This window comes from Coregonus clupeaformis, chromosome 18 (assembly GCF_020615455.1).
Source record: "Coregonus clupeaformis isolate EN_2021a chromosome 18, ASM2061545v1, whole genome shotgun sequence".
In the NCBI taxonomy this organism is placed as follows: domain Eukaryota; kingdom Metazoa; phylum Chordata; class Actinopteri; order Salmoniformes; family Salmonidae; genus Coregonus; species Coregonus clupeaformis.
Genome location: NC_059209.1, coordinates 8,470,543 through 8,483,308, shown reverse-complemented (window position 1 = coordinate 8,483,308; position 12,766 = coordinate 8,470,543). Strand labels below are relative to the sequence as shown.

The 12,766-nt window shown below is 41.7% G+C and overlaps 1 protein-coding gene across 6 annotated transcripts in view; it reads right to left on the bottom strand.

Moving 5' to 3' along the window:
- The window catches only part of LOC121587516 (rhotekin), a 155,415-nt gene that overhangs the window by 85,674 nt on the left and 56,975 nt on the right, over positions 1-12,766 (bottom strand). The window contains exon 1 of one of the 6 annotated variants that reach the window (XM_041904518.2): positions 2,511-3,235. The exons of the other annotated variants lie outside the window; for them this stretch is intronic. Coding sequence (XP_041760452.1) covers positions 2,511-2,606 — 96 coding nt within the window. The 5' untranslated portion in view covers positions 2,607-3,235. Of the gene's footprint in view, positions 1-2,510; positions 3,236-12,766 lie in introns of those variants that run through there. 6 annotated transcript variants of the gene reach the window in all.

Below are 12,766 nucleotides of genomic sequence, written 5' to 3'. Positions count from 1 at the left end.
AAACCATGACATTTTGGGAATTCTGGATTCTCCTCAACTGTCTCCTTTTTATTTTGGTGATTGTTAGTTCTCAAAGATAATCTATTTTTTTTTTTTTTTATATATAGCTCCAGTATCTTTTCTACATGATTTATATCTGGTTTTAGTCATTTAAGTTTACACTGAAAACGTTTTACCATCGCCATAAACAAACATACATACATACATACATACATACATACATACATACATACATATATATATTACACACATATATATGTAATCATATTTTTTGGGGTGGCGGCAATGATTTAGCAGCGGTGGCCCACACTAAATGAATATAAGGGAAATACTGAGTTATATGTCTAGAATGCGGGCTCTGCTGCTTCCTCACCATGGTTTGTTCACTTATTCTATGTAACCACAGGAGCTCAGAACGACTGCCCCTCTATGAGCAAATGGATGTCTTACCAGTAGAGCTCAGAGGAACTAAGCTAAGAACTCATGTTTCCCCCCTGGACAGGCACAGTCCTCCCAGACAGCAACAGTAACAACAAAGGGGAAGTTGACAGTGTTTTTAGACCATAGCACCTGGATCATCCACAGCACTCTTCTAAATTACCTTTAGGGCAGAAACAAATTATGCTACGGCTGATTGGAGGCCTCTCTGCAGCAGACAGAGAAGAAGTCATCCTGGAGTTCCAGTGGGCCACACAGCTCCACCACATACAAAGAATCACTGTTCCAGCAACCCACCCAGGCAGGGAAGGAGGGGGGGACACTGAAGAGAAACAAGCCTGTCCAAGCAATTCTGTTTACTGAGATATTACACAGACTGACAACCCAATTAGGATGTCTTCGTTGAGAGAGTAATCTGCCACCGTTTTCTGCCAGCATAGAACACAGATTCAGCATGTACACTGACTGGCTTCTTCCAGTTTGTCTGTGCAGTAAACAAGTCAGTGGCTTAAAGGAAGCTCTTTCATGGAGTATAATTGAGTGGTTTGAGACTGATTGACATTTGGTGGCTGGAATGAAAGGTTACAACTCATGAGTGTGTCAATTATGATTCTGAGGGGTTGATAGGTTAGGAGTTCAACAGGGAGGCAGGGAACACCAGGGGCAAAGCCAGCATTCTAAATTTTGTTCTGGTTAGGAGTACTATAGGATAACACAATAGAGACCCATCTGGTTTCTGTCTAAATGACAGAGTGCCAGTTAGTGCAACCTGGTGCCTTTATTCTAAAAAAGAGAGAGAGAGAGAGAAGCCAGCTCCACTCTGAGTATATGTATGGGGTCTGAAAAGGGGGTTGGCACATTGTGCATGTGTGTGTGCCCATTAGACAGCCACATGGACCACCTGGCTGTCTGTTTGGAACAGATGAACTAAGACACACCTCTGTGTGTATACTGGAAGTGAGATGCCAAACTGTGCCATGGTGATATTACTGCCCCACACAGCACCCTTCAGTGCCCAGCGGTGGCTGGCACTCCCATTGTCATTTCGATAACACGCCCCCAACACCCTAACGCACAACAGCTGCAGAGCACAGAGCCAACATAGTTTTACAACAGAGCAGCCAAAAGCCCAAAAAATGAAGCATTAAAATGTCCTTCTGATATATTTCCTGTATTAATTCCAATGGCCATGTGTCTCCTGCCTATCTCCCCAGACTAAGATATTGAGATGCTATAGCTATTTCCTCTGCTCATCAAATTATCTTTGAGGTGGACTGTGTTATGCTCAGATCATTACCAAAATGACTGAATTGTTAAGCATAATGTTCACATCAATGACGTCACACCATCTGAGTAAGTTGGAACCAGTCCAGTCCTATTTCACTTTGTTAGGTATTGATATTTATAAGTATTGCATCATTATTTCTTCCTCTCCCTCCCTCTGACACACACACACACACACACACACACACACTTATGCCCCTTTGGGGACTTGCGAGTCCCACATGTGCAGCTGCAGACAGTGTTAGTAAAACCGGATTAGAGAATAACTAACTGTAGATGGCGTGTTGTTTTCTATTTTCTCTCACTGAGAGCTAGCTTGGCCATCCGGAGACCACAGCAGAGTATACATAACCCCTTTGTCAGAGACATTGTTCAGCTACACCCCCTCAACTTTTAACATAACATGTAAAAAAGCAGCACAGCTGTGATCTCACTCAGTAAACTGGCTCATGTCCTCTACACAGTTGTAACAGCTCAGGGGGGGAAGTGAGAGCCTATACACCTTACCTGGTACCTGCCACATCATACACTCAGTCTGAGATAGACTGCATGCCAAACAGCTTTACCTCTCTCCCTGTCTTTTGACACCCTAAGCTTGAAAATGTCACCACTGAAACGCCCTGCATGACTTGGGTCAGACTGCAAAGATATGACATGACAACACTGCACATTCAATGGCAGGTGAAAGAAGAGAGAGGATATCAGACAGAGCCTGTGAGAGAGTCTGGAGGGACTGTCTATGAGGACTGACAGTGACAGCTTCCATAAGGACTGGTCGGCTACATTACCTGTAAACTCAGGGCGATCTGGCGGATGTACATCATGTTCAGGTCCTCCAAAATACGCAGTTTGTCCTCCATGTCTGCGTATCTGTCCATTGGCATCCCTCGAAGAGGTATCCACAAATTGAGTTAGCCTATACTTGAAATGTTCACTTCCACCCCTCAAAATGTACTTAATATGTTACAAATTAAAAGCGTTTATGGGAGCTGAGTACTCAAAGCCAAGAACGCTCACTGTGGGAGAAACAAACATGAAAAAAGAGACTGTACTTTCAAAATAGATCCATTTTGATAATTTGCTGATAGATAAAGTAAAGTACAGGTCGCGCGACGCACAAGTGTCCAAAAACAATTAGCATACACCGTAACCTTTTCGTCTTCTGAAGTATATCCAAACCAGTTTCTCTGTGTTAAAACTTCCAAAGTCCACAACACGCAGAGCCGTGGGTCGCCCTAACAGCATACAGTAACACTGTTCATAAAACATACAGCTAGTCCACAGTGAATATTCTTGCCTACTTTTTTTTTCAAGCAACAAAGGGCTTCTCAAACACCCACAGTCAACCCTCCTCCTTGGCAGTATGGGAAAGAATGGTGCTTTTTTAATGCAATTCTTCTCTTTGCGTCCTTGCGTCCTGATTGAGAGTGCTGTCTGTCCGCTGTGACAAGACCTCTCGACAAAAGGGCATCGCCTCCGCGGGAGCGAACACCACAACAACTCCACTGTGCGCAATACTTACCACGGGAGCCGGGGGACCTTGCGCTAAATTAACCCATACAACGCTCCTCTCGCAACGGAGCATTAAATATAAAATAAAAATACAAAGTATGTGAGTGGGAGAATATTTTAGTCTGCATGACCTACGAAATAACAGACAAAGGGGCATTTAAAAAGGGATTGGGGAGGGGGAGGTAGCTTTGTTATTTTCAGACACTTGATAACAAATGATGAAATTAAACTGTATCAGACAGCGCATTATTACGGCTTGAAAATATGCCTAACCTAATAGCAAATTAAAGATTAACCCCTAAAACATTGGTGCCACAAAGCAAAAAGGTGACAACCAATGAGATGAGAACATAATCTGAATTATTACACTGAACAAAAATATGAATGCAACATTTAAAGTGTTGGTCCCATGTTTCATGAGCTGAAATAAAATATCCCAGAAATGTTCCATACACACACAAAAAGCTTATTTCTCAAAAATGTTGTGCACAAATTTGTTTACATCCCTGTTAGTGAGCATTGATCATTTGCCAAGATAATCTATCCACCTGACAGGTGTGGCATATCAAGAAGCTGGTTAAACAGTATGATCATTACACAGGTGCACCTTGTGCTGGGGACAATAAAAGGCCACTCTAAAATGTGCAGTTTTGTCACACAACACAATGCCACGGATGTCTCAAGTTTTGAAGGAGCATGGAATGTCCACCAGAGCTGTTGCCAGAGAATTTAATGTTAATTTATCTACCATAAGATGCCTCCAACATCATTTTAGAGAATTGGAAGTACGTCCAACCAGCCTCACAACCGCAGACTACGTGTAAGGCGTCATGTGGGAGAGCAGTACGCTGATGTCAACATTGTGAACAGAGTGCCCCATGGTGGCGGTGGGGTAATGGTATGGGCAGGCATAAGCTAGGGACAACAATCATAATTGCATTTTATTGATGGCAATTTGAATGCACAGATATACCGTGACAAGATTCTGAGGCCCATTGTCGTGCCATTCATTTGCCGCCATCACCTCATGTTTCAGCGTGATAATGCACGGCCCCATGTCGCAAGGATCTGTACACAATTCCTGGAAGCTGAAAATGTCCCAGTTCTTCCATGGCCTGCATGCTCACCAAACATGTCACCTATTGAGCACGTTTGGGATGCTCTGGATCGACGCGTATCCAGCAACTTTGCACAGACATTAGGGTCTATTGAATTTATTTCAATGGACTGATTTCCTTATATGAACTGTAACTCAGTAAAATCTTTGAAATTGTTGCATGTTGCGTTTATATTTTTGTTCAGTTTATTAATCTATTAAAGCTAACTTTTTGGGTGACCCGACCAAATTCACATATAAATTAGAGTTATAGATCTTTCATTCCCATTGAAAGCAAGTCTAAGAAGCGGTAGATATGTTCTATGTGTGCTATTTCTATGCTTTCGTTCTGAAGTTTCGTTTTTGTGTCTTTTACTTTTGGTTTTGTACACCAGCTTCAAACAGGTGAATATACAATATTTATGGTTCTGGAAAATATATTTCACAGCAGTTTAGATGGTACAATGATTCTCTGCACAATGACTGCTTGTTTAGTCACATAAACTGAAATTAGGCTAACTATTAGAATCTTAGCAACCTGGAAATGGCGGAGCGATTTCTGCATAGTGCATCTTTAAGAGAGAGAGAGCTATTATGCATGTCAGTCATGGGGTCAATGGCTTTTGAGATGGCCAATTCAAATGCATATTTGATTATACAAGTCACAAATTATATCAATCTTTCATTACTTTCTAATATTCAGGAAATCGATGTCCATTTAAAAAGAGGCATCCTCAAGAGGAGAAAAATTGGTTAATGGATAGAGTTCTCCAATTTAAATAAAACTAAAAATAAGCTACTATCAGTATAGAATGATGAAAACTATTAGGCCTACTGTATTTAAAACTCTGAAAATAGGCTACAATTTAGAGCTTGAAATCGAAGGGAGGATATTTCCAAGTTATAGCCTAATAAAGATGTTAAGCCTGTATGTTTATAACAAAAAATACTGTTTTCCAAGCATCGCTGAATTTATCAACAGTAGGCTAAAGAGTTCAACTTCAACTCTCAAAGCGCTGGCTCTCTAACGTGCACATTTCTAGTTATTTCATGTATAGTGCGTGACAATCCCAAAGCTAAGCGTTCTAATGTCTACTTTATGTCAAAGGTTCCTCTCACTTTCCTCTGAGAAACTTCTGGGTTTTAAAAATGCACGCTGGGATCTTAAGCGCAACAAATTTGTAACATATTGCACAATTGGATTTGTAACATATCACACGAATTGCAAAATTCGTATGACATCATATGAATTGCAGAATTCCTTACATATCACACAAATTGGATGGCCTAGTACACAAAAAAAAAAACGGAGACCCGTTTTGGCTCACAAAAGTTCGAGAATGCATCTTTAACGAAGTATAGAAAACTGCTCCCATCCCAACATCCTTTTCGGTCTCTTGTCTGATTTGCGTGCGTCCTGTAGAGGGTTCAGTTGTTCCAGTGAATTACCGATGATGTGGCGTGGGCGAGACAAGCGCAAACTACAAGCAGAGCCTCTCACAGGAAACTGCTGTCATCTCGCATACAACTCTCAAGACCTTCTTCCTGTACACACACACACACATTCCTCTGGTGTTCACAAACACTAACAAATAAACACATACGCACAAACATTTCCATCCTCACAGTACTCCATCACACAAAAACATACAGCATTTGCTAAAGTGAATCGTGCAGGTATACAAAACAGGGAGAAGGTCAACTTTGAAAACAAATAATATGAACATAGCCCTCTCCACACAGAGCACAGGAGCAGGACTGAGGGAGAGAAGTAGCTCACCGGGTCATTTCCCCCAAGAAAAGCCTCCATCCTGAAGTTTAAATTACCCAACTAATCTGCCTCAGACACCGGGTTAGCCTGCACACAATAAGAAAATAGATGTATTGTTCAAATGGAGGTGGAAAGATAAATAGTGGAGGAGAATGCTCTCGGGGAGGGTGTTCAGTGTTTATGAAAACAGTCTGACTGGTTCATAGGTATGCCTCCCCACTCCCCAGTAGTCCCCTCTGAAACTCTCTGACATATGGAACTCCGCAGCAGGATGGGCAAAATCCCCTGTGAGATAGCTGGCTGATGCCCTCTCACATTGATGAGGCAGATGGTGATAGCATGAAAAATAGCTTGATTTTGTTCAAACTTGCAGACATACCAGCAGTCCCTCACACACTGAATGCCATCCTCCATTTAAACAAACTGAAGCGCTTCAGGCAGGAGGCCACAGGCGAGCAATCAGTTAATTAACAAGACTTGCAAGAGGTCAGCTCACACCATTAAAAAGGGACATGTCACTCATTCTAACGTTCAAACAACTGGAAGGTTGTCATAATCGATTGATAGTTTAAGATCCTATATAAATAGATACACAATAAATACATTCATACAAATCACAGTGAAGGCTACTCCATGTGCCACTTTATCAAAACTACTGAGCATTACAATGTTAAAACAAAAATACATTGGAATAGGAATCTAATACAGCTATTCTCATCTCTCAATGCTTCTTTCTGCTGAGAAGAGACACATGGTGGTTTCTGGGTTTACATGGAATGAGCCACAGAGCAATGCTGGTTTCCCCCATGTCAGTCTGACCATACATGTTTCATGATTATACATCCAATTGAAACACTTCCAACAATCACATCTCCATTACCACACCAACTGCAGCCAGACAACGGACTGTTAAACCAGGTTGGAGAACAAGCTGGTGCCATTACGGACTATCCAAACTGGTCTCAGAGTATTTCGTATTATTCTGTACGTAAACCCGAAACACTCCACTTAGTATGATATGTTACGTTTGGTATGGTTACATAAGACAGACGGTTACTTAAAGCAAAAATGAAAGGAGAGTGGTTGGTCGGGGTGGATGGGTGGGTGTATAACGCAAGATCGAATCTCATCGTGGACAATTTTAGAATTTTAGCTAATTAGCAACTTTTCAACTACTTATTGCTTTTTAACTACTTTTCAACTACTTAGCATGTTAGCTAACCCTTCCCCTAACCCTTCACCTAACCATAACCTTAACCCTTTTAGCTAACCTTTCCCCTAACCCTAACCCTTTAACCTAACCCTAACCCCTAGCCTAGCTAACGTTAGCGAGATAGCTAACGTTAGCCACCTAGCTAGAATTCGTAACATAGCATACGTTTTGCAAATTCGTAACCTATTGTACATTTAGCAAATTAGTAACCCGTGGAGGCTGCTGAGGGGAGGATGGCTCATAATAATGGCTGGAACGGAGCAAATGGAATGGGATCAAACATATTTGATACCATTCCACCAATTCCGCTCCAGCCATTACCACAAGCTCGTCCTCCCCAATTAAGGTGCCACCAACCTCCTGTGTTCGTAACATATTCTACATTTAGCAAATTCGTAACATATCATACAAATTGAAATTCATAACATATCATATGAAATGGGTGATGGATATCCACAAATTAATACATACCATACGAAACGTAACATATCATACTAAATGGAGTGTCTCGGATTTACCTACCGAATAATACAAAATGCTCTGAGACCAGGTTGGACTGTCAGGGCAGTGCAACTCTACCTATTAGGTCAGCTACAATAGACCGAAGGTAGAGCCAGGGGAACTACCAAAACACAACTACCAAAACCATCCCGCAAGCTATATTTTTGGCACCCCCAAAGTGTAGTTTTTGTTTTAAAAAATAGTAAAACCACCAGGAATTCAGCTAAAAATGACTTTCATTTATGAAATATGTTCACCAGTATTCGAATGAAAAAATAAAAAAATAAAAAAATAAAAATAATAATAAATATATATATATATATGTGTGTGTGATCTTGTCTCAATGTAATCAAGGTATGAAATGATTATATATTATTAAAATAACAATCTCTTTATGCGCTTAGTTGTGGTACATTTTCATTGTACAAATTATTATAATTATGTTCCAGACCCCGACGATCCGCTCCAACAAAAATGGTTCTGCATCTGGATCTACTTGCCTACCCCTGACCTAAATGATAGGGGGCGCTAGGGGGCGGCTAGTTGAAATACAGTTGTGGTCAAAAGTTTTGAGAATGACACAAATATTAATTTTCACAAAGTCTGCTGCCTCAGTTTTTATGATGGCAATTTGCATATACTCCAGAATGTTATGAAGAGTGATCAGATGAATTGCAATTAATTGCAAAGTACCTCTTTGCCATGAAAATGAACTTAATCTCAAAAAAACATTTCCACTGCATTTCAGCCCTGCCACAAAAGGACCAGCTGACATCATGTCAGTGATTCTCTCGTTAACATAGGTGAGAGTGTTGATGAGGACAAGGCTGGAGATCACACTGTCATGCTGATTGAGTTAGAATAACAGACTGGAAGCTTTAAAAGGAGGGTGGTGCTTGCAATCATTGTTCTTCCTCTGTTAACCATGGTTACCTGCAAGGAAACATGTGCCGTCATCATTGCTTTGCACAAAAAGGGCTTCACAGGCAAGGATATTGCTGCTAGTAAGATTGCACCTAAATCAACCATTTATCGTATCATCAAGAACTTCAAGGAGAGAGGTTCAATTGTTGTGAAGAAGGCTTCAGGGCGCCCAAGAAAGTCCAGCAAGCGCCAGGACCATCTCCTAAAGTTGATTCAGCTGCAGGATCGGGGCACCACCAGTGCAGAGCTTACTCAGGAATGGCAGCAGGCAGGTGTGAGTGCATCTGCACGAAGACTTTTGGAGGATGGCCTGGTGTCAAGAAGGGCAGCGAGGAAGCCCCTTCTCTCCAGGAAAAACATTAGGGACAGACTGATATTCTGCAAAAGGTACAGAGATTGGACTGCTGAGGACTGGGGTAAAGTCATTTTCTCTGATGAATCCCCTTTCCGATTGTTTGGGACATCCGGAAAAAAGGTTGTCCGGAGAAGACAAGGTGAGCGCTACCATCAGTCCTGTGTCATGCCAACAGTAAAGCATCCTGAGACCATTCATGTGTGGGGTTGCTTCTCAGCCAAGGGAGTGGGCTCACTCACAATTTTGCCTAAGAACACAGCCATGAATAAAGAATGGTACCAACACATCCTCCAAGAGCAACTTCTCCCAACCATCCAAGAACAGTTTGGTGACGAACAATGCCTTTTCCAGCATGATGGAGCACCTTGCCATAAGACAAAAGTGAAAACTAAGTGGCTCGGGGAACAAAACATCAACATTTTGGGTCCATGGCCAGGAAACTCCCCAGACCTTAATCCCACTGAGAACCAGTGGCGGCTGGTGAAAAATATTCTCGGTGGGGCTGTGCCATACTTTTTTTTTCCTGTAACCATCGCGATATATTTTAACACAAACTGCAGGACAGCAGTGCTCAGTGAAACATTCAGTAATTATTTAATGCCAATATTAAAAAGTTGAGGCATTCTTACACAAAAACATATTACACAAACCCAAGCCTTTCATTTGCATTTAAAGTGAACTTTTCACCATTGGTAGTAAACAGGCAACGCAACAGGCATGCTGTCAGAACAGAGTGGAAAGTGGACAATAACATGAAATTATTATAAAGTTTATAGGAAATCTTACACTGTATAAAAGGATGTATAATATAGAAATGGATATCAAGTGGATGAACTCAAACCTTTGACTGGAAGAATAGCATACAGTATTTTATGATCATACTAAATGTGACTAATTGTTAATGTGCTCCAGAACTGCAACAATTAATTGATACAAAACAACATATATACAGTAATATTAGCAAAGACACTATTAAGACTTTCTAGAGTACCATATATAACTGGATTTTTTATGCTAAGGTCAACTATATACAAAGAAACATGCGGCCAGAGCTGCTCTGTGTGTGTGTGTCTGTCATCTTATTTGTACAGGAATTTTGCCCGTCTGTCCTTCTGAGTGGCAAACCTCTCAATGACCCTTTGATTAAAGTCAGGAATGTCCCTGACAAGTTTCTTCTCCATGGAGAGCATGGCCAGAGCGTTCAGGCGATCCTGTGTCATGCTGTTTCTCAGGAAGGTCTTGATCCTTTTCAGTGTAGAGAAGCACCTTTCTGACTCAGCAGTTGTCATGGGTGTGGTGATGAGGATCTTGAGGAGGCTGGCAGTCTCTGTGAAAGTGCTCTGAAGGTTGTTCTCCATGAAGAACTGGTACAGGGGCACTGCACCACTACAAGCCTTGAACTCACTGTTCTCATAGATGAGGGACAGTTCGGTTTTGAGCTTGGCCTTGTTCAACATGGGGTACGCCTCCACGGTTGTTTCAAGCGCTGTATCGGGGAACTTCACACTGTGTTGTGGGAACAACTCTCCGTGCAATAGTGTTGCGCTGATGAGGTGCTGGGTGAAGGAGAACCTCTCTTTGGCATGACTCAGGATGGTATCACATACCTGTAAAAGATACATCATCAGCTTTAATTTGCAATTAAGCTATTTTGATGCAAGTGATCCTGACTGACACATGCCTATGTCCAACTCAAGTATATGATTACCAAGGTGCTGATTGTTCAGGGTTTTGGCTACATACTACCAGGCCTGAAAAAAGTTCTAGGGGGAAACACTGACAATTACATCACAACTTACCTCTATAGCCAACCTCTGTTGTTCTCCTGGTCCCAGCATCCTCCGTCGCTTGATGGGCTGTTGCTGCTCGTCAGATGCGCTGTCCCCACACAAAGAGGGAATTGAGGCCCTGGGTCCAAAAAATAAAGTTTAATTTGATAACTTGCAATCAGACTTCTTAACTCACTGTAATTCCCCCTCAACACACAACCAGTGACTTTTTATATATATATATATATATATATATATATATATATATATATATATATATATATATATAGACAGACAGACAGACAGACAGACAGACAGATAGTGTGTATATACACACAAACTATGTCTAGTAACTGCTTTTAACCTGTGATGTACATAATTAACTGATGTTATTACGTTTTAAAGCCTTTTTCTATTACATTTGTGAGAGGGATGCAACATCATTTTGTTCTGCTGTGCACTTAGCAATAAAGTTAATCTTCAATAACAACTAGGCCTCTTCTAGAAATTGACCTGGTGGACACCTGAATAATTATTACAAACTGTGTAGTACTTTCCTGCATTATTATCAACGTCTGATTGTGTCTTCTCTTTCCTTTTAAAATACTAAAACAAATATAATTGTGACGGCTCTATGATAATCACTCACTTTGATGACCAGACACATTTAGGCTTTTAAACTGTTGTAAGTGAACTATTCATCTTTCTAACAACATCTTTATCAGCCAATAGTAAATATAGTTATTTACCTGATTGTTAGCATGCTGTCTGTGAACCTCTGGACAAGTGCTTTAATGAAGACAGGGTCGATGTTCCTCTTCTGCAGCTGGCTGAAAAGCATGTCCACATTTGGCATGATCTTGTGGAACAGTGCCAGGAAAAAACAGAAAGCCTCGTCTTCGAGCATCCTCACAAAGCCCCCCGCCTCTCTGACAGTCGGGGCATCAAAGTTCCCAGAGTCTCTGATGGTCTGGAAACACGTTAGGAGGTCATCCCTGTACTCGTACACAGTGTTTACAGCGCGACTGTGGAAGTTCCACCGTGTTGTAGAGGCTCTGGGGAGTCTATGCGCAACCACTTCGTCAAGCACGGTGGTTCGCTTGGGAGACCTGGAGAAGAAAGCAGAAAATCCTGCAAGGTCGGAAAAGAAAGTGCCGATCCTGGGGATGCGTGAAGTAGCCTGCTGCATGATGAGGTTCAGCTGATGTGCATAGCAGTGGACGTAGTGCGCATTTTCGTACACATCCACTATTTTACGCTGCACTCCGCCGGTGGCTCCCCTCATCACACTTGCTCCGTCGTAAGCCTGGGCAATAAGTTTGGCCTTTTGTCCATGTGAGAGTATGGTGCTGAGCCTCTCCAGCAGCGCTGTAGCGATGGTGTCGGCGGTTGCGTTCTCGATCAAAATGAACTCGAAAAAACGCTCTTGGACGTTACTTTTAGCATCGATGTAGCGTATCACAAGCACCAACTGGCAGTGGGTGGAAACGTCAGTCGTCTCGTCAGCTTGAATGGCGATAAAATCAGCACTCTTTACTTCCTCCAGGATGTAATCCTTAAACACTGACAGCATACAGTCCAACAGCTCGTTCTGTATCGTCTTTGACGTGCCCTTAAAAACGGTAGCTGTCTTCAGGTGCTCCTCCAGCACACTGTCGAGGGAGGCAACAAAATCCACTAAGCCCCGGAAAATGCCGGGGTTGTCCGCCAGAGCTGACGAGGCGTTTGACAGGCAGAGGAAAGGTTGCGAATATGATTTTCTATCATATCTTACACATATTACTGTGTGCATTCCATATTTCAAACACACAAATATTGACATACTGATGTTTTTATTATTATTATTATTATTATTATTATATATATATATTTTTAAATAATTTTATTTAAGGGGGCGGCGCCC